General features: G+C 38.6%; 1 protein-coding gene across 1 annotated transcript; it reads right to left on the bottom strand.

Annotated features, from left to right (window-relative positions):
* Positions 1 to 371: 371 nt before the first annotated feature.
* Positions 372 to 22,259, bottom strand: LOC146329025 (scaffold protein ILK). The gene is made up of 13 exons (XM_084717994.1): positions 22,129 to 22,259; positions 20,162 to 20,426; positions 9,150 to 9,315; positions 7,875 to 7,970; positions 6,974 to 7,070; positions 6,784 to 6,867; positions 6,440 to 6,525; positions 6,226 to 6,335; positions 4,722 to 4,849; positions 4,393 to 4,514; positions 2,844 to 2,943; positions 1,072 to 1,202; positions 372 to 932 (listed from the first exon to the last, which is right to left on the bottom strand). The coding sequence occupies exons 2-13, from the start codon at positions 20,248 to 20,250 to the stop codon at positions 783 to 785; spliced, it is 1,359 nt and encodes a 452-aa protein (XP_084574120.1). The 5' UTR covers positions 20,251 to 20,426; positions 22,129 to 22,259; the 3' UTR covers positions 372 to 782.
* Between the last annotated feature and the right edge of the window lie 47 nt (positions 22,260 to 22,306).

Genomic DNA, 22,306 nt, shown 5'->3' with positions numbered 1-22,306 from the left:
CATAAAATCTTGCAATGCATTTTGAAAATTGCAATGATCAACAAGGACGTGTTTGCTCCTGTGTGTGTGTGTGTGTGTGTGTGTGTGTGTGTGTGTGTGTTTATGTTATTCTCAGCAGGTTAAAAATCAGGGACCAATGCTCAAGACAGGTCAAGCTCTACACATCACTATACAGCCAAGCAGAATGGTCCAAGACTGCTAAAGTACTTTCATTGGCACCACTCATTCACATACATTTTCATAATCTTACATGTTTAAATGCTTGGTTTCAGACACTTGTCATGCTTGCCCAGCTGCATACAGTTTGTTGCCACACAACAAGCATAAATTTCCCCCCACAAAACAAGCTCTGAGTTAAAGTTATCTGTTTAATTAAGAACCACCATTATTTAGACTTTCTAATAGTGAGCCCACTCCAGATACAAAATAAGGCCTTAAATCCACTGAAGCAATGCAGCAGACTGTCATGCTGACCTCCACAGGTTATTCAGTCTAGAAGATTGAAGAAGATTGTACTTGAACAGTCAATATGAAGCTCCTGCAGAGAGAGTATCAGCTGATCGGGGATAAAGATGAAGACACAAATAAAAACTTTATATCACATTGGGAAAAAGAAAAAAAAACAATATAAAAGAAGAGACTGCTGCTGAATTCATCTCAGAAGCAGAAGCTACAGTGGCATTGAATGCAGCGGCAGAGTAAGAGTTTAAGGCAATACTGGTAAGCACCACACCACCATCTGGGGTCAGATATCCGGTTCAGTACAGGAGGGCAGAGGAGTTTCACTTGTCCTGCATTTTTTCCAGAATTGGCACAATCATGTCAAATTTAGGCCTCTTTGCCGGGTCTTCGTTCATGCATATCTTCATGAGCTTGCAGATGTGGGGTGAAATGCCGGGTGGGATGGTGGGCCTCAAGCCCTCCAAGGCAACCTGAGAGCCAAAACAGACAGATGTTTGGTACTGTAGAAGAGATAATCCTGGATGCAATAAAGCAAAGAGTAATAGCTGGCTTTGCCTGTGAGCATTTAACTCAATAGTAATCTGATGAGCCAAAGATAGCTCTGCTAACCTTCATGCCAATTTCCATGTTGGACAGGTCTGCATACGGCACTTCTCTGGTAACTAACTCCCATAGCAGGATGGCAAAACTCCACATGTCCGCTGACCGACGGTTGATCTCTTCTGGCTTCTTCTGCAGGGCTGGAAAACATAGAGCAACAAGTGTGAACAAACACACTGAACTACACAACAGACATGCCTCCCTCTGCCTTCTGCAGGAGAACAATGCTTCTAATCTATTTAACTCCATTGGATAAACGTTTTTTTTGAACATAGGCTTTCATCCAACATGCACCAACATGGCTTATGCCTGTTCTTAACTTAAGTTGGTGGACTATTTGGCAGTAAAAGATTTCTTTTGCTGGATGTGCTGCTCCATTAATTTCCTCATCTCAATGTCCATGAAATTGCCTTTTCTTTTTCTGTGATCCTTCATAGTGTTTCCACAAATTAAGAATGATTAGCTAAAAATTAGTGAGACAGTGGAAGATTGTTAACGACGTATCTTTGCAATGCAGTCGTGTGGGCATTCACATGGATGTGCACCGCTAAGACCAAGTGTAGTTAAGACTAAGCTTAAGTTTGGTTGGTGCAATCAATGTTAAGTCCGTTCTAAAGACTGGTCTTCACAAGGACTGACTTAGCAGCTAGTAAAGACCAGTTGAAGCAACACATCCTTGTAGGCTACGTGTAACTACATGGAAATTGAATGGCACAGATGGGGATAAAGTGACTTAACATTGATATGATGTAGGTCATGCCACGGTAACAGATGAGAGAAAAAAAAGGTAAAACAGAAATGGTAATAGACTGGACAAATAAATCTTTTCTATTTAGTTCCTCTCATCTTGAATTTACGCACTAAGGCAGGCATTTACAAAAGAAATCACCACAATGAAGTGAATGTTTTCTGTTATGATAAAGTGCTAGCAAAATGAAAATGAAAACTACGATCAGAAAATCCTCCAATGCACAATTGTGTGAAGTGAAACTAGAGCTATTATACATTAGAAATCACTCTGTAAGAAATGTGATGTGCTTTGGTTTGTAAACAAAACCACATATCATGAGTTAAAATTAAAAAAACAAAATCCCGTAATACACTCAAAATCATTTACCATAAAAGAGGAATATTATATTGTCCCAGAATTAGCAGTGATGGGCACAGCTCAGCATCTTTGTATCCAAATCAAATCTAAAGCTCCTTTTCCTGCAAGACTATTATTTCCTGCTCTTTCAATAAGTGATGCACTCAACAAAAAGTAATTGTTTATACATAAATAATGACTAACATCTCTTCTGTGAGAATATACAGTGCATTGTAGTCAGGATTTATGTTTACTGCATGTATTACATGTAGTTTAAATGTTACAAAGACATCCTTGCTGAAGATTTGAAAGAACATTTATACCTTAGCAACAGCAAACTTCATTGTGCTCACTCCCCACTATACGTATACTCTGTGGTTGTTTCTATGATACTGCAACAAATCTGTATCCCACGCAGTCACCGCCCTCATGCTTCACACACAACCTAAAACCTCTTTTGTGGGTTGCTGTTACTGTTTGCATCACTGCTGCAAAGGTTCCCTGGTTATTTTCACATTTTGTAATCAGTTTATGTTTCCAACTTGCTCAGATTTCACTGTATCTCGAGGGGAAATCAGCTGCAGATTACATTTACTTCTGAGACCGTCTAGAGTTCCCTGCATCAATCATTCACGCTTGAGCTTGAGTGGCTCCAGCTGTCACTTTGGATCTGTGCTGTATGAACGATGCCTACCCTCAGGGGCTACCCATGCAGGCGAGTACATCCTGCCAGGACACTGGAAGGAGAACTTGACGTCTGCCATGCTGATCCTGGCTGTCATATCTTCATCTATCTGTGAAAACAAGAAGGAACACCGACTGAGAGGACACTTTAAAGTGTAACGGACATCAGTTCTTTCTCCTGCAGTTTTGTGCTTTTTAGGCAGCACAACAGTATGTCCTTTGATCCTTAAAATGTGTTCAGACAGAAAGTGAAGCAAATAGATTAAAGACACAAATATGAGAAAAATGTGTGCAAGGGAGCTTTGGAGGAGAGAACTGGGGTGGAGTCGTAACTTCTAGAGCCTAGATTCCCTAACTGTGGTGCACAAGAATGTCATATTTTTTAAAAAGGAAATAAATAAATTAAAAACAAAATATCAAAATACTACAAAAAATTGAATGACAATACATCAAATATGAGATAAGTAAAATATAATTTAAAATAAGTTTTATCTATCCTGTTTATGTGTATCAATATCAGCCTGCTATGCGATACAGTCATGCATGTAGCACGTGTCATTACTGATTAGTTACAAGTTAAACTGTTGTTTCAAAAACACTGCATTCTTGGTCCCAAACGGGAACTATAACAAAGATAAGTGCAGATCCAGGGGAGAATATTTTCTTCACCTGGTTAAGAACAAAGTGGATGACTGTGACACAGTGCTAGTGACTACTCACAAAGTGCCACTTAAGAGTTCACAGAACCTTCTAGCAGCAAACTGTGCAAAACAATGAGATAGTAGATGGAGAGGTCAGTATTTTGTGAGGTGGTACACGGTGCAAAAAGTTTGAGAAACACCCAGAGTCACAACACATTCTGCTCTGATGTGGAAGCATTCACTGGTGTGAGGAGAGCTCAAAGTTTGTTTGTTTTTTTAAAAACTTTTGGGATTAAAAAAGTGGATTCATCTTCACTTATCTTCTTCAACTTGTCTGCAGCAGTGAGCCACAGAGGAGATGACCTGCACTGCCCATAATATTACTGTACCAGTAGGCTCAGGTAGTGCTGAGCCCTGACCATTGCTTATAATGCATAATTTGGCTCAGTTCGTATTTCTGTGAGCTGGACGGGGGAGATTAGCTCTCATAATGGCTTGGGTGGGTGCAGATATTAAAAAGCCTTGACCCACACATCACAAATTAGGTGAAAAACCTGCAAAAAATTAATATCCCAAAATCGATCATCAAATATATACTTAATGAATGAATATTCATATTGTTGAATATTTGGGTCCAGCCCCACTGCTGATGTACTTGATGATGATGCATAATGTACTTAAATGTTACTTCATGAACTTACAGAGAGGAGGGGAAAGAAAAGGCTGCAGGACCTGAACACAAACACAGACACACATACAGCTGGTGCTGGTGGTCACTAATTGTTAGCTAGTTGTTCATCAGCTTACAGCTATATTTTGGTTTGGGGTGAATAAACACACTCATGCGAACAACGTGAAAATTTGCTTCACATTCTGTCTGAACACACCTTTATGATCCTGAAAACCACAACTTCTTACCATAACACTCTTGCTGTTGAGATAGTGGCGAGGGATCATGGGTTCGAGTGTGTGTAAGAAGGCCATTCCACAGGCGATGTCCAGAGCAAACTTCACCGCCTGCGTCTGGTCCACCACAAAGTCTGACAGCAGGATGAGCGACAAATTGTAACAGCTTTCAGTCATCTTTATTTTTTACCACATGGACAGGATGACAGTAACATTGCTGCTGTACATAAAGTGATGGCAACATAATGACAAATGTGAAAGTGCAATAAATCACAAATCCCTGCAAACCACCAAAAAATGGTGACAAGTACAGACTTTGTGACCAGAGTAGAAGTACTCACTGGTGCCTTCATGCAGCACGTTGTAGAGGGAGCCGTAAGGCATCCAGTGTGTGATGATGATGGGGTGAGGGGCGGGAGGAGACTGACATGCTCCCAACATGGGTAGAACATTCGGGTGGGAAAATATCCTGAGATGTAGCCCAAGGGAGGGAAGGAGGGACAGGGGAGAGAGACAGACAGACAGACAGACAAAAAGAGGCAAACCCACAGAGGATTTGACATAAACAGACGGCTTGTGTGAGATGCAACACTCCCAGAAAAGAAATAATGGTAACACTTTATATTAAGCTACACATATTCACCATTAACCAGTTCCTTATTAGCAGCATATTGCCCCTTTATTAGTCATTATACAACACTTATGAATGCCCCACTCTGGACAACATATACTACAACTACTAGGCCATTAACTAACCTAAGAAATTACTCTCAATAACCTTCTAATTATTGCTTATTGTTGGTAAGTAAGGAAGCTTTTGTACGTTAATTATAATCTTAATATGCTCTGTACAGTTTGTGCCTCAAAAGGTGAGGGAGACATGTCATTTTCCTGTATAACACTTAATGAATATGGTCTATTTGTATGTAACAAAACACAAAACTGCTTTCAGGTGTGTAAAGGATCACACATATTTTCAACCAGATCTCTATTTTTGATATCATACTGTATGATATCTTTTTATAAATACTATTTCTCAGAGACGGGTTCCATTTAGCACTATAAATCCCACATAGAAATAAACTATTTTCTTGTCAATATTCACCAAAAATCTATACAGTAAATACAGCTGAATTGCTATAGTTGTGTGTTATAATGGATTTACTGAATATGAAGAGGAGGCAACTTTATAATAGGGAACCTGTGTGAGTTAAGAAGTGTCAAACTACTAGTGAATTATGCTAGGTTCACACTCCAAGCCTTTGTGCCCAATTCTGATTTATTACTCAGATTACATTTTTTTTGTTTGGCTGTTCACTCTCTTCAAAATGTGGCCGAAGTCAGATTCCAGTGTGGTCATGGTCCTGAACTAACCTGGCACAAGCAGAAGAACAATGACAATAACATAGTCACAGGCAGCGTGCCGTCAGTCTTAAAGACTTGAAAGACTTCATTTAAAGTTATTATACCCTATTAACTATTAGTATTACTATCACTTGTAGTTTTGTGTAAGATAATTTATGCACAACTTTCATATTTACTATTAATAAGCAGCAATTAGGAGGTTACTGAGGTAAAACACTTAGTTTACGGCCTAGTATCTGAAGAATATGGTCATGCAGAAGAAGCCATTAATAAGTGCTTTATAATGACCAGTAAAGAGCCAATATGCTTCTAGTGTGAATGCTAGTAAGCAATAAGTAAATGGTTAATATGTGTACCCGAATATAAAGTGTTACCAAAGTAATACATAAAGTTTGGTTCAACACAATGCAAACACACACATGAGTGACCACAACAGCACAGAAAACGGAGGCTGTGGAAAGGTCAGAATTAAATAATAACCTGAGTTTGGGATATTCCTCATTGAAGTCTCGGCTTTTCCTTGTGGTCCAGTCACGAACTTTTAGCACCTTAACAACAATTTCATTTCCTTGCCAACGCCCTTGCCACAGCTACAGATGAGAAACACATATAGAAACAGTGAAGTGAAAGACCTTCACCTGAGCAATGGCAACAGTAAAAAAGTAAAAAGAATGAAAACAAGAATATAAAGTACCTCTCCAGACTGGTTCTCATTTATTTTTGCCAGGAGAGAGAGCTGTTTGTAGTCTATGCCCGCATGTTTGTTCAAAGTGCCATTGCCTAAAAACAGAAGATTGAGGCAAACATAAGTGACCAGTTAAAGCTCAAACAAAAGGCACATTATTCATGTGAAATTTTGCACAGCGCTTTGCAGACAGAAAGGCAGTGGAAATTTCAAACACCACATTAAGACCGGTTGGGAGACCAGCATGGAACATTTTTCCCTTTCATCCGGCAGTTTAACCAAACCAACTGATGGAAACTGGTCAGCTAATAAACTGGTTTGTGTGTGTGTGTGTGTGTTTGTGTGGGACTCACGGGGTCGAGTTCTGGTGGTGCCTTTCCAGAATGTGTCCTTGAAGGGAATTTTAGTCAAGTTCTGTCCCATTTTCTCAGCTTTGTCTGTGTGGTGGAGGGACAGAGAGGTTGCTATGAGAAAACTGAACACAAGAAAATAAAAATGGATCGTAATCTGTTGGAATGAGGTTAAGTGGTGAAGTCAGGATACCTCTGAGGAGCTCACGCAGGTGAGGTTTGGCTTTGTCCAGGGGAGTTTCCCCATATTTGTTGCAGATGCTCACCTGAGCCCCATTAGTCACAAGGTCCTAAGGAAAAGGAGAGATTGATGTCAGCAACATATCTATTTATCAGTAAGCACCTCATACAACCCCATTTCAAATAATCAGATCAGTGTATTAGCTACAGTAGATAATGGTCAACACACCAGGGTCAGCAGTAAAACATATTGTACACTATATTTAAAATATATTCGCTTTTTTGATGGGAACTGCCATTATGTAAGCCAAATGTTGCTCTCATGCTCAACCAGACTCCATTTGTAAAATCAGTTATTTTACCTTGCAGGAGTTGCTGGTCTACCGCTGCCTCGATCTGTTAGTTTGTGTTATTGTGTGACTTTGGTGAATCTGAACTAACCCTTTAAGCCACCAAAGTCACACAATAATGGAGACAAACTAATGGATTGAGGCAGCGGTAGACCAGCAACTCCCATGTTCTACAAAGTAAAATTACTCTTTATCCTCTAGGAATCTGGTTGCTTTGGAGAGAGAGATACTTTGGCTTATTGTGGTTTCCTGTCAGGAGAGGCTGTCTGATGGCAAGGTAAAGCTGTAAAGCATACACTTAAACTGATATTGATTGTGGCTACAGTAGGTTTTGCTGCTGACCCTGTCCACAGCAGTACATTGCTTAGCTTCTGTACTGGTACTACTCTCTGCTTCTCCAAACTGGAGACATTAACCAGCATCTACTGTAGGTTATACACCGACAATTAATTAGTGCCTCATACAACCCCACTTCAAACACTCCACACCATCCATTTAAGAGTTATCATGATAGGAACAACACATCTAAACCTCAGCTTTAATACCACCAGGGGGCGCACTAACCTCAGCCACTTGGTCTTGGCCCCAGAAGCAGGCATAATGCAGTGGTGTGTTCCCGTGTTCATTGGCAGCATTAGTGTCTGCTTTGCACTGGATCAGCTGAAAGAGATGCAGAAACAAAGGATTATATGCAAAACAAGGCTGGTAAGATCTTGTTTGGGCTGTATACAGGGATGAGTGTTAATGCTGCCAACAAAAATCATGGCTTGCCTGTGGACACATACCAGAGGTATTGAGACATGCCTCACATTAAACTCAATAGCTGCCTGGCAGCAATTCTAAATCAGATAGCCTCACATTATGATATTCACTTAGATATAAGATATCCAAGACTAAAATTAAAGACATAGGGTAATCTGACAGGTCACTTTGTGTTTTGATATTCTGCCAACCACACCTGCAGTTTTACATAACCTTATGCAATACTGCATGCTGCATTTCCAAAAGTAAAGTACAAAGCCTTTAAACAGTACATACAGTATATCCATGTGATGTATCTTAAAAGGCTGAAGTGAAATCTGCAGGTGAGTTTTTGTGATGGATAGGAGCTTGTAAAGACACAGTATGCATGAATGAATCCCTGCATTGTTGGTTGCAATGCAGCTACTAATTGTGCATAAATTGTGCCTTTAAACAGTCAATTATTTGAACTTATTTTGGTGAATAAAATGGGCCAAAAATGTCATAGGCTCAGTCTGCAGCTGATGCATTTGTCCTCTTTTAGGATATCCATGAAAATGACCAAGTGGGGACTGTCCCTGAAGAAATAAAGGATTAATAAACATCTTGAGCAAAATGACTACTATTTTCACATCATAAATTGCTTGTTCTATCTTATTGCAGTTGTAAGCAGTTTTTATAATCATACTTGTGGCCATTGAAACATTAAATTTTCCCTCGACACTGACAAATTGCTCTCCCTCATGTTTAAAATTGCTGATGTGGAAATGCAAGAACAGGCAAGACCTTTGTCTTGATAATTGCTGTTCAGATGACATCATTTCAGGTTTCATAATATCCTGCATTTATGAAGCAAATTTAAAGAGATACATCAGCATTTTGAGATTTGAACACCTGTATACAAAGGGGAGATCGGTGTCAGTTTGACAGCTCTGGCATCAGTTTTTGACTTAATTTCTTGAGAGAAAATGTTGTGTTGTAATTCCCATATTATATTCTGAAAATCATCAGAAAAAGTTACAAGATGACCAAATGAACCAGGAAGGAACTGTTTCCAGCATCACTGTGTGCATGCCCCAGTGTTTACATGAAGCCCACCTTTCCCACAATATCGCGATGTCCATGACTGGCGGCCAGGTGCAGAGGCGTGTCATCTCCACGGTTCATGACGTTGATGCGAGCCCCTCTCATTATGAGCATGTCCACCACGCTGGAGCGGCCCTCCCTGCAGGCCCAGTGCAAAGGGCTGAAGCCGTGGTCGTCTCTACAGAGAGAGGAATATTTTAGCACAGGTTCCACAAGAAACTTCAGCACAGCATGGACTCAGAATAACTGCAGGACAGGCAGGAAAAGTATGCGACTCGAGGGAGGAAAAAAGTTTACCAGCAACTTCAGCCCCTTGTCTATCCACATTACTTTTTTCCTGCAAACAGCTCTGTGCAAGACTTGACACACGACCAAAGGGTACAAACCAAGACTGTTTTTTGGAGCATATGTGTTTTACAATTTTAAATAACAATTTTCAAATAAAAGCTCAGTTTGCAAGGGCTTAGAATTACCAGGACAATTACCCCACATCTGTTTCTCAAATTTACTGCCATCCCCCACATATGATGTCCCTATAACCACTTACCCAATAATGTTCTGTGTAACCGTTTCCTGAACAACAAGAGAAATTAGCCTCATGAATTTGCACCCAAAATGCTGTCAAAACTTGAATTTACAACTGCCAATGCACCTCCATAATTCTCAGCTGGGAAAGAGGCAGAAAAAAGTTGTGTAGAAAACATCACATGACCTCTGTGTTTGGCGAAATATGTTTATGAAATTAATTTGCAGTGGAATTTTTAATTTAGGAATTATGCACATGGCGGACTCACATGAGATTAAGATCACAGACATTTTCTGCAGTTATAACAATTACTAGAGATCCCCAGGCAATACTAGTCCCATGCAAATATGACTAAAGTCAACAAGTGTGCATTCCAGAGAAAAGCTAGGTAATCAATATTAAAAATACATATCAGTCCTATCAGCTGTTTTATTGTGACCGGATGCATTGCATATATACTGAGTTATTAATAGGACTTAAAAAATATACTCAGTTCCCAGATAATTAGGTACCCCTATCTAAAAGTAATGCAGTCCACTGCAACAGTCTTGCAATAAATCATCCCTTCATGAAGGTTATGATGTTTAGTTTCTCTTGAAACTGTTTTAGAGGTGTTGATTCTACTTTGGTATATTGGCAGTTTCAATTATAGTGCTGTGTTATACTGACATCACTCTCTGCCACTCATTCTTACACTACTCTTATAATAGAGGATATGAACTTCATCAACAGACGAATGCTTGGTGTGGTTTTGTGGGCTGCCATTTTTGAGTTAAAAAAATTGGGATTGCTATTGATGGTAGCTTGGCTATTTCAATTATCGGGTTTGTGCAAGACGTACTGTGTCATGCAACCAATCAGTAGTCTGCAGTGGGTTCACATATTTTTTTTTTTTAAGATTATTTTTTGGGCTTTTGTCTTTATTGTGATAGGACAGCTGAAGATATGACAGGAAAAGGGGTAGAGAGAGGGGAAGACATGCAGCAAATGGGCCGCAAGCGGGAGTCAAACCAGTAGCTGCTGCAGAGGACTGACAGCTTCAATACATGGTGCGCACGCTCTACCAACTGAGCTATAGGGGCGCCCGCTTTCACATAATTTTTTAATATTGGCTTAACTTGTTTGGAACTTCCACTGAGATTATACCACAAAAGTACCAGGTACCATCCATAACAGAAAATCAAAATAGAATGAAGTTAATAGAGTGAAGCTGAGCCGTACCATGCAGTCAAAATGCAGCTTGATATCATCTCCTATCTATAAGGATAGACTAAATATGAGAGACAGATCTGAGTATAGCACAACAAAACTGAACAGCAATGAAAACAACAACTATCAAAATGATAATCAAGTTGAATTAACACCTCTCTAAAAAGTTTAAAACACAAACTGGATGTTACAGCCTTCATAAAGGTTGAATTTACTGCAGAATTGTTGTATTAGACTACATTGGTTTTAGCTTATTGTACCGAATAAACTGTATTTATCTGAAACTACAGCATTAAGTTGCTTTAGGCTATTCAGCATAATGAGGAATTTGTTCACTTGTACTTCTGTCATCTTTTACTAAAAAAAGGAAGCTGTTGTAACTCAGACTGAGACAATGACAGCTATCAGGCCTCTGGCGCTCATCATTCCTCTTTGTCTCTGTGACAGTGGCAGCGACACATGTAGGACAGTGGCCTCGATTACACGGCAGAGTGACTGATGGTGTACCACCTCAGAGAAAAGGAGATAAAGACTGAGAGATTAAGGCACAGTAAAGAGCTGAGTGACAGAGAGTCAATCAGGAAAAAAAACAGTAGGCTGAGCATTTGTTGTAGTCCTTATAAGGTCCAGAGAGACTTCCTCCACCAGCACTGCACACACATACGCCACAGATGCTGTGTGTGATTGTGTCATTCGTCATTTCTCTGCCTGGCTGTGGTCAACTCCTCCTCCTATACAAAGTTCCCTCCCTCCGCTCCTTCATCCTCTCATTCACATCTATCCTCTCCCTCTCAGTTCCACTAAAACAGCTGGACTGCATTGGTGATCTATTCCACTTTCCATTCACTCCCCTTTCCCATGTGGGCTCCACTGTTTGTCGAGACACAGCACAATCCTCCAGATAATAAAGATATGCACTAGCTCTGAAATTATGAGTAGGCAGACAGAATAATAATGCGATCTGAGAACTGAGGGAGTATTATGAATCTGCAGGAATTTGAACCCTCTGCCCGCCCTGCCATCAATTCACTGGCTTGTATTCACACATCCTGCAGAGCTCTGCTCAAAACAGCATCAAGAGCCCCACAGAGACCCTCAGTCCCGCAACACACAAATATCTGTGCATCTGGGTGACCCACTGCAGTCACACCAGATCTGCTCCGCGAGCAATTTCCTCTAAGACCAAAAGGCCACATCCTACACACTAATTATCCCAAGTTTATGTAAGGAAAAAGTCCCCACAGACTCACCTCCATGATTTTATTAGTTTTCTGTGATAAGCTCGGGTCTGTTTAGGGGAGGAAGTAGAGTTCTGAAGTTAATGACTGTATCCTTTAAAAGCAAGAGTTCACCACACACAAACTGGATGAATGAATTTTCATGCTGCTTTATCTGTATGCTCTTAGATTCATTACTTGCAAAAAATAAGAGATGATAGATTAGTCAGTTCACTAACATAACATTTATCTACAACTATTTTGATAGGTGATCAGGGCTCAACATGAAATACGCACTTATATGTCAGCTTCATAATGAAAATGTCACATAAAAGAATGTTTAAATGCTTTATTACAGTAATCCAACCCAATCCTTTGTAGTTTGTATTTTATCTGAGAATATGAATCTTTAGGTGTGTCCACCTTCAGTCCCTGGTATCTGTGCAGCTATTGTCATGTTCTTCACAGATCCTGAATCAGTGATTGCACGTTCATCCGTTCTTTGCCTTTCAAATGTAATCCATTTGCACGTTTGTTTGTGATGTTGATGAGTTAGTTGAACTTGTCACCCAACAGTCAGTTAGTTAGTTAATTTGCTCTGAAAACAGATGCCTGTGCACCCACAAGTAAAAACACCAGCACACATGCAGCACTGTCTGGGTCTGGTTCTCACTGTAACAGCAATATTCAAATATTACTAATGTAACAAATATTTTGCATATCATGTTTTGCTATTTGCTGCCCTTATTGTTTACATAAGGGCTACTACTGATGACAACCAATGGCCAAGAATTAGTTGCCAATGGCAAACTGGAAACGACTACTGTCGAGCCCTGTTGATTCATCATTTTAGTCTTTTATCACTGAAACACTCCAGTCATTCTCTGGTTCATGCTTCTCCAGTGTGAGGATTTGCTGCATTTATGTGCTTTATATTATGTTAACTGACTATCTTTGAATTTTGGTCTGCTGGTTGGACAAAATAACACATTCACTGACATTATCTTGGTTTCTGGGAAAGTCTGAGACATTCATTCATGTGATGTGTGCCACGAGGTGGGTGCATTACATTTGGTACATCAAATAAACGAAATAATCTTACAAAGAGTGAAGAAAGGCGATATTCTTACAGTGCACTTAATTTCCTTGTTAAACAGAAAAATACAACCCTATACCTTCTGAAATCAAGTTTCTCTCCTTCACTAAAACTCTATTCAAGCTCAACAAGTCAAAATAAATCCATAATTCACAGGTGCAGAGGTATTGTTTTCCCTAAAACGACTAAAAATTACAAAATGCTGAATGGTTATCATGGATTTCTCCCCTAGTCACACTAGAAATTGCTTACCCCAGCTTTAATCAATGATAAAAATAATCATTAGTTGCAGCACTACAAATAAGAGACAAAATTCAAATCTGCCCTAAAGCCAGTTAATTTGTACTGGAGATAGGAATATGTTGTTTCAGCTATTTTGAGTGCCCCTGTGCAATAGTCCAGCTTCACAGGATGTAGCCTAATAAAATAAATCAAATTATAAACTACATAATCCATTTTTCTATGAACAGAAAATGTGAGGCAAGGCTAAACTAGTAATTTAGCTTTAATTGAATTGCATTTTGCCTACTGATCTCAATCGCTCTCTGAGTACACTGATTTATATGGCATTCAACATCAGGCATTTTGTCAGGATTTTACAACTTTTAATCAAAAATAAATATTGTTAAAAATATTGCACCTGCTTCTTCGTATTAAATATATTATTGGATAAAATTACATCGTGTATTCTCCTTTTCTCTCATTTTTCTTCTTATATATTGTAGCCTAATATCTTGAGAATTCTGTTTCTTTTTAAAAAGTTATTTTATATCAAAATGTATATTGACATAAATAGTGCATTGTTCATTTTTATACTATCATTTAGCCTTATTTGGTAATTAATTTGGTGATAATTTTTTAGAATCAAAACCAGTTGCTGAAAATGTACTTGTCATACATCGAGTGAGGCTCCGGCCTCTGGTTTCTCTGTGTGTATTTCTGTTCAGGAGCCCTTTTTATAGGATAGATTTTCCCTTTAAGCTAGCTTCATCCCCACAGCCCAAAGGCACTTGAGTGCCAGGGTTTTCTGCGGCTCACCCCCTCCACACAGGCTGCGGTAATTTATTTCAGGCACTTCCACCTGCCAACAGTGCTCAGTTTGGCAGACGGAAAAGCCAGAGGAAGACCCTGTCTGCACCCTGTATGTCTCTGGCCCGACATCCCCACCAGGTCGCATAACAAACCTCAGATGAGGGAAAAACAAATCTGAGAAATGAAAAGAACATCCACAGAAGCGGACTGAACAAGTTTCCAGAGACTTTTTATGTGTGTAGTAAGACTGCGCTGACTGTAATTCTGCAGTCATTTTTTTACACTGAGGAAAAACAATTTTATAGGTTTTACATTCTTTTTTCTGTCACATAATGCAAAATTAACAAAATACCATATGATCTATAAAATAATGTTGAACATACAGGACATGAGAAGAACGGAATTTATGGAACTGGGGGCAGAAAACTGACAAAAATCTGGTGATTGATTTGATGTGGCATAGTTTAGGTTCTTTGTTTTCTCATTTTTCAAGCAACAATGTAATGCTTTGGCTGGTTTCAGCTTCTTAAATGTGAGGATTTGCTGCTTTTCTTTGAAATATTTAATAGTAAATGAAGAGTATTTGGGTTTTCGCACTGTGGGTTGGATAATAGACAATTTGTCACTTTGGATTGTGGGAAATTGTGATGAACAGTTTCACAATTTTTTTTGACATTTTATAGACTAAATGATTAATCATGATAATATTCTGCAGATTAATCGATATTGAAGTGCTAGCAGCCCTGGTTATTACACAGCCCAAGCAGTGTCAAGACAGTGTTAAACCTGATAATCTGTGTTGGCTCATACACAAAAACTCCTAACACTGTTTTTCTGAAGCCATCACTGCCTGCTTCAACAAGCCTCTACACCACTGTCTGCTACAACAGTAACCTAACCATAACAAGGCAGCGGGCTCAGAAAGCTGCCCCTACAACAGAGGTTATATATAAAATCAGTATTAATTCACTCTGTGACAAAGAAGGAACCTCAACCTTAACAACTGGCTAACCTCTATAAAAAGAAGATCATCATAAGATAGCATAAGAAAGTAAAATGTTCTGCTCAAACTGTGACAAGGACCGAACACTGGGGCACTATGATGAATGAAGGTTGGGCACAAGGCCTCATAATCCTTAAAGGTGTAATAAACACAATTTGCTGCACATTATTTACATTATTGATTAATGTGACAACTACTTCCTAAATTAACCATTTGTTCTATTAAAATGAAAATAGTGAAAAATGGCCATCACAATTTCCTAGAGGCCTAGTTCGTTTTGGACTTCAATTTATTTTAATGTAAGATGAAAAAAAAGCTTCACATACACGTCTGATAGGCTGGAAATTAAATGACTAATCAATTGTGGAAAAAAAAAGAGCTGTAAAGAGCTGACTCATTTTCTGCCAATTAACTATTATAGAGCTTAAATGATTAGTTGATTAACTGATCATCAGAAAATTACCAATGTACAAGCAAAAGCAATAATCATTCATTGTTTTAATTATGCATCATTTTATCGGGTCAAACATGGGTATTCACTTTGTTGTCCACAAATGGCCTGTTATGTTAAGTATTTATGGTGGGACTCAACAACAGTAGCTAACATATCCAGCTACTACTTTGAGAAGAAACCACTGGCTGGACATAACATGGCTATGATGTAAAAGGGCAACGGGTGCATGGTTTTAATAATGAAGATTACTTTGTTTCCCTGGCAAACAGCGTAGTGAATAACAACAAAAACAAAATACAGAACCACAAAAAACATCTGTATCAGCATCAACTAACAGCCAAATTCTTATTTTAAACATTGGTATTGTACTGTCCCACAGTAGTCAAAAATATCAAACACTGTCTTTATTATCTACTTCTCAAACGTGAGGATTTTCTGCTTATTACTTGACATTTTACAGAGAAAGGGGTTACAGTGGGTTAGCATTAATTAAAACTTATTCAGGAATTTGATCTGCAAATTAATTGTTATTGAAAATAATTGTTAGTTGCAGCCAGAGACAAATCAACTACTCGTTTCAGCTTTAAATATAGCTAGAGTTTAAAAAGGAAACAGTTCTTTAATTGTTCAAAACCACAGAATACCCTCCATGCTACATACCAACACAAGACTATAATTTGCATGAACATTATGCATCAACTAGCAAAGTGGCAGTGTAACACATATACAGAAAAGACCAGAGATGGTGACTTTATTGTAAACATTTGGAAGAATGTGTTTTAAACTTTGCAATTAGCTCTTGTGAACTTGGAGGAAATGTTGAACGGAAATGAGTGGAGCTATCTAATGCCACTGGGAAACGAAGACCGGAAACACATAAGAGGAGGAGGGGAAGGTGATATGCTCCTCTGCTATGGCTTACTGTGCATTTCTCTGTTGACACAAATGCGCGCACACACACACACACACAAAGATTCTCTGTCTAGTCACTCTAGTAACTCCTCCAGTCCTGCCCCACTACAATGATCCCCTCCCCCTCTGTCAGTTTTGGTAGGTGTTAGACGGTTCCCTTGAGGCCTGTGGGTTATTCCTTGTAAGGAGATTCAGCATTCCACTACTACTCTTAGTCTGGGCGTCACGTAAGTGTAAACACACTATCATCGCAGAGCACACAAAACGTACTCCAGCAGGCTGATATATAGTGGCTTTACTGAACTAGAGGCAAGTTCTGTAGGGAAATGAAAAGACAAGAATTCACCCACTGGGGGAGATAAATCATCCAGAAAAGGGAACTTGACATGTAATCAGCTAATGGGCGAGTCACATGTAGGGGGTACATGCATCCACACTGGCTCAAAGCAATCATAGAGTCTCACAGCCATGGGAAAATAAACACAAGCAAAGGAAAAACAGAGAAAACAAAAAGCTGATCCCAAAATTAAAAGATGAAAATAATTCTCTCTTCATGTCTGTATAGATGGTTAAGGTTAAAAGAGAAAACTGCTACAAAAAGACTACTCAGCATCTTGAAAGTGTTGGTAAATTTTAAGGGAATAAGTTTATATTAGGGCTGCACCTAATGATTATTTTTTAAAAGATTAATCTATTGATTATTTTTTGATTCATCAATTAATCTATTGATTAATTCATCTATTAATCTAACAATTATTTTATGATTATTCAATTACATAACAATTAATTTACCTATAATACATATCAAAAACTTGTCTTATTAATATTTCGATATTTTATTCAATTATAATCCTGAAAAATAGACAGATAAAGCACATTAGAATAATGGTAATAGTGGTATACTTATACTTCCACCCTGTTGAATAGACTCCGTGTCAGATGCCTGATCAGAAAAATACTGGTCCTCAAATTCAAAAGGAGCTATGATGCATATTAATTCAATCACTTCATTGAACTGAAAAATCAATATTTTGACTTAAAACTTAAACTGGTTATGACTTGAAGTTATTTCATCACTGGAGTCATATGCAGGTAAAATGATCACTGGCAGTGTATTTTTGCATCAGTGTGAACCAAAAAAAAAAAAAAAAGGTTTTCATCCTTTTTCTGCCGACTGAAATGAATTACAGCTTTAAACATTAGTTTTAGCCATTTCTGTCTCACACATGGCTGATAAAAAGAACACAGTACAAAACAGCAGAACAACACCGGTGGATGATGCATGATGAAAAGTTAACAACAGCAGTGCATCACTTTTAACACAGGTTGATGAAGAGACTTCTAGAAAATCTATTTTAAGTGATTTCTAACAGAAACACGTTCCACCTGTTGATAATCCTCATATGTCATTTTTGGGTGCTGACAGAAAGTAAACAGAATGGTTTAATTTGGTTATGTCTGGCTATTTTTATTTTATTTTATTGAAAAAGAAAAACAGAATTATATGTACAAATAATGCTGTACACTCAAGCTATAAACTTTGAAAGAGAATATTTTTTCAAGTTCTCATTTTTCTTTGCTTTTTAATTTTGCAATAAATATTGTATTGTGGAATTTGTATCATGGGATTATCATACATCCCTACTTATTTGTATAATTTCTTTCATGTTATTATACTTTAAAAACTAGTTTTGAAAATTATAATATTAAATTAAGGCATGGATCCCCCTCTTATCAATAACACCGACCAAAGACAACAATTTACTCTCTCCAGTCAAAGTTAATTGTTTTATCCTGTTTTCTTATTAATCACATTATTATCAGGTTAGTCCAACTAATTGACTTCTGATTGTTATCCGAGCCACACCTCTTAAACAAAACCATGAATCATTTCCTCAACATTATTACAGAAAATTAGGTTTTCGAGCTAACTAAGACAACTACTGGACAATGACTTGTTTACATGAATCCCTGTCAGTTTAAAAACTGGGTCCAACTAGTTTTTGATGCGCTCAACCTTCTTAACATAACTGTACTAAAACATATGAAAAAAGACAAAAAGAGAGCAGCCCCAAGGAACACAATCATCATAATTAAATGGATTAATTAATTCTCTCTTTGTCTGCTCAGTAAACAAAAAAACAGTAGTCTAAATCTGGGACAGAGGAGTCCAAAAGAGAATCTCCTGGGTGGTCCTCAGTACTTGACTGGAAAGCTCTGCTAAGTTTCTCTTTACAGTGTCAGCTGAGGATACAGAAGCAGTACAGCACTGACCAACCATCTGTAACTATCAGACAGATATTGTGTTTAATAAACATGTCAGATCTTACAGAAGCCTGAAGTATTCTCTGTACATACAGTATACTCTTTTTTTATTCCTGTCAGGCCTAAATTTGATTGCAGCAACAACTGCAAGCGTGACTAACTCTGCCATCACAGCCAGTTTCCTGTCCAGCATCGTGCTTTTGAATTATTCCGCTGGCATTCTGGACATAAACATTTGCCCACAAGGAAGTGGGTTCAATCACAGGCCACGATCTCACAAGGGACTGAAAAGGCGGGCTTTCAGCCTGCACCAGAGATCGGCCTTGAGAATACAGCATTTACAGTAACACACTGCAGTGTCACAGATATTTTCCCTGAGATTCTGATTCACCTTATCTAACATCACAAATTCATGTCGTGGCAAGTCTCAAGCAATTGTGTAAAAGAATTCATCAGCTGAAAAATGAAAAGACAGGAACGATAACCCCCTGCAAGGCAGTCTCAAAACATTAAGCTAGTGTCAGTGTAACTTTTCAATGATTTTTCAGCCTGTACAGATATTTTGTTTAAAAAGAAAATAAGGTAATTATGCCAGCAAGTGTAAAGTTTCATATTTATTGGAGTTAATGTTGAATGTTTGCCAAATGAGTCCATTTATGAGTCATAAGACATTATTGATAATTTGTTACAAGAATTAAATGTTTATAACAGTTAATTTAGGCAATATGTTGATGGACTCTGGCAAGCACTAATGCAAGCAGTTACTGAACTCATAATCCAGAATGTGTATTTTCGGAGCAGTGGACTTTTGTTTTTTGGGATAACAGGCTTAAATTTACATCGACAGTCAATTGCCATTATAAAAAGTTCAGCAACTTACAGCACAGGACTTGCTGTCACTTGCTGTTGTCAAATTATTATGTTGCACTTGTCTTGTGTTTATGTGGGGTGTGTCCCTGCAGCCTGCCTGAACTTCAAGTCTGGGGAGGAAACAACTCACTTCAACAATAGATTGTATATTAAATAGCGCTTCAATTTATTTAATATACCACCTATGGTTTCAACTGGCTATCTGGATGGCAGTACTCACAGTTTAAAGCTATACATTTTGCCTTTAATGACAAGGAGAGCCTGCAGGACATGAGTTACCAGTCATGCTTTGGGGTGTATGCTATTTTGAGACTGTGTTCAATAGTTTGATAGTGATTATTTTTTGATCCATTTGATTAGCATTTCACCAGTGATGGATAGAAGTGTCTTGTGAAGTCTGGATACCATCCCACAGACAAAAAACATAAACCCCAGCTCACCCTTGATTGAGGTCATTCTCTGTATTGTCCAGCCATAAACGAACTGCCACCGCATTGCCTTCCCGGCACTGCGTGAAGATGTCATCCATTCTTGCTGGTGTCTTTTCTTCTCTTAAGGTGCACCCGTGGGAGTAGATGCAGAACTAAACTGGGACCAATGAGAAAGGTGACCCGAGGGGTTCAGCAGGGTCCTGGCCAGCATCAGTCCCTCATTTGGGACAATGGGGGACACAGTCAGAGAGGCTCAGTGGCACTCACACAACCCCTGAAAAAAACATGGAACACAAAAATACTCAGTTAACACATTTTTTTTTTATTTAATCCAGTCTCTAATCCTGACAAGCAAATCCTCACTCATATAATACTCTTGTACAAAACTAGACAGAAGAAAACCAAGCAACCAAGACACCTCCTGCTGAATAATCTTATCCTCCTTAGTAATACTGGGTGGGTATGCAGTTTACGGCATTGTGAGTCACAACACTTGGCTGTGAACAGCACCCTGTAAACCAGGGTAGATAAATAATGTTATCCTTTGCCATGCTAAATACTGTACTTCCTTGATATATTAATCAGCAATGAAATGGTTATTTTATTACTCAATAGCGAACTGGCAGAAAGTTTCTAGAAAATGTTTTAATTTTCCAGACATTAATACTCATATTTAGCAATGCTGTCATCATCACACAACACCAACTAAAGTGGAAGCTAAAGAGGAAGAAGATTAAAACATCATCTCTGTTATAGACTATTTATAAACCAAAGTTTTGGCAGTGCCTTAGCAACATGGTTTCATCAGCATTGTTTAAAGATGTAACATGGTCTGTGATCATGTTTGCTTTTCTCTGCCTTAGGTGACACTAAACTGGAAATGTTTGGATTGTGGACAACTGAATTCAGAAAACAAGCAAGTAAAGATGTCACCTCAAGCTTTCTTAAAATTTACAGACCAAATGAAGGACATGATTGTTATCTGCAGCTCTAATTTGATTATCAAGCTTTAAAACACCAGTTTAATGAAAACCCATGGAGGCAGATAGAGGATGCGTGTTCATATTTTGCACAGCCTTTTAACTACTAAACGACTTGTTGACTAAATAAAAAACACAATTGGAAGACATTACTGAAGATAACAGATAGACACAGGATTAACAAATGTCGAGTCAAGAAAGGCTCTAGGATCACAATTTTAGCTTTTACTGTCACCATGAATGAAGGAATATATTTCAAACATAGCCAATGCCTGAATGACCCAAACACTCAAGTTGAAAAGGGCATGGTGATTGATAACTGAACTATAGTTGCAGTTCAACCTGACATACCATAACTGCGCAGTTTAACAAACAAATCAGGCTCGGAGGCTGACTTTATGATCAAGGTGCAAAATTACCTTTTTTCCACTGGCCAAATGGCGAGTGAATATTAAAATGTTACCAGTCTGACACTCAATTGATTGCCATTGTTTAACGACTAATGAGTGAAGCAATTCTTTATATTTACCATCATTTGACTTGTATCCGGTGCTGATTTTGTGCTGCATTTGTTATTTAGAGGGATTTGCTCATCTAAGTTAACATAAACATTGCAGTAATTTTAGTGCAACAATTCACTGCCTTTACAGCAGTCTGACTAGCTGCACTGCTACCCAGCTAACCACAGGAGAACAGCTCATTCATGGTTATCCATTACTTTCCTGACAGTACCATCCTCTTCTTTTATTACACTCGATTAAATGAAAGTGACTCGATTAGCTCTGAAAATTAGCTAGCAAGGCTAGCATCCTCTGTGTGACAAAATGAGATACAGGCAGCAGGTTTGGCTAACAAGCTAACGTTAACTACCCTCTTGACGCCGCGGACTCTATGTTTCTCTCATCTGACGCTGACTTAAATGAGATGAACACCAATAAAACATCATTTCGTGGTTCAAATAGGTAAAACTGACAATACACTGAGCCATAAACTTACCAGGTATATCAGCAGTTGGACAGAGCAGAAGTTATTAGCAGCAGCGTTATGTTGTGTCCAGTAGATTGAATGTGTGGGACGTCCACACCCTCAGCGCCGCCGTACGTACGTGGTAACGTTCAGTGGAGGAAGAGAGCGCCCCGCCCCCTGTAGGCGGCAGAGAGAACTGCAGGAAGTA

The sequence above is a fragment of the Lutjanus erythropterus genome, chromosome 4, assembly GCF_056507025.1.
Source record: "Lutjanus erythropterus isolate fLutEry1 chromosome 4, fLutEry1.hap2, whole genome shotgun sequence".
NCBI lineage: Eukaryota > Metazoa > Chordata > Actinopteri > Lutjaniformes > Lutjanidae > Lutjanus > Lutjanus erythropterus.
Note: the sequence above shows the minus strand (reverse complement) of the source record. Positions and strands in the feature narration are given on the sequence as shown.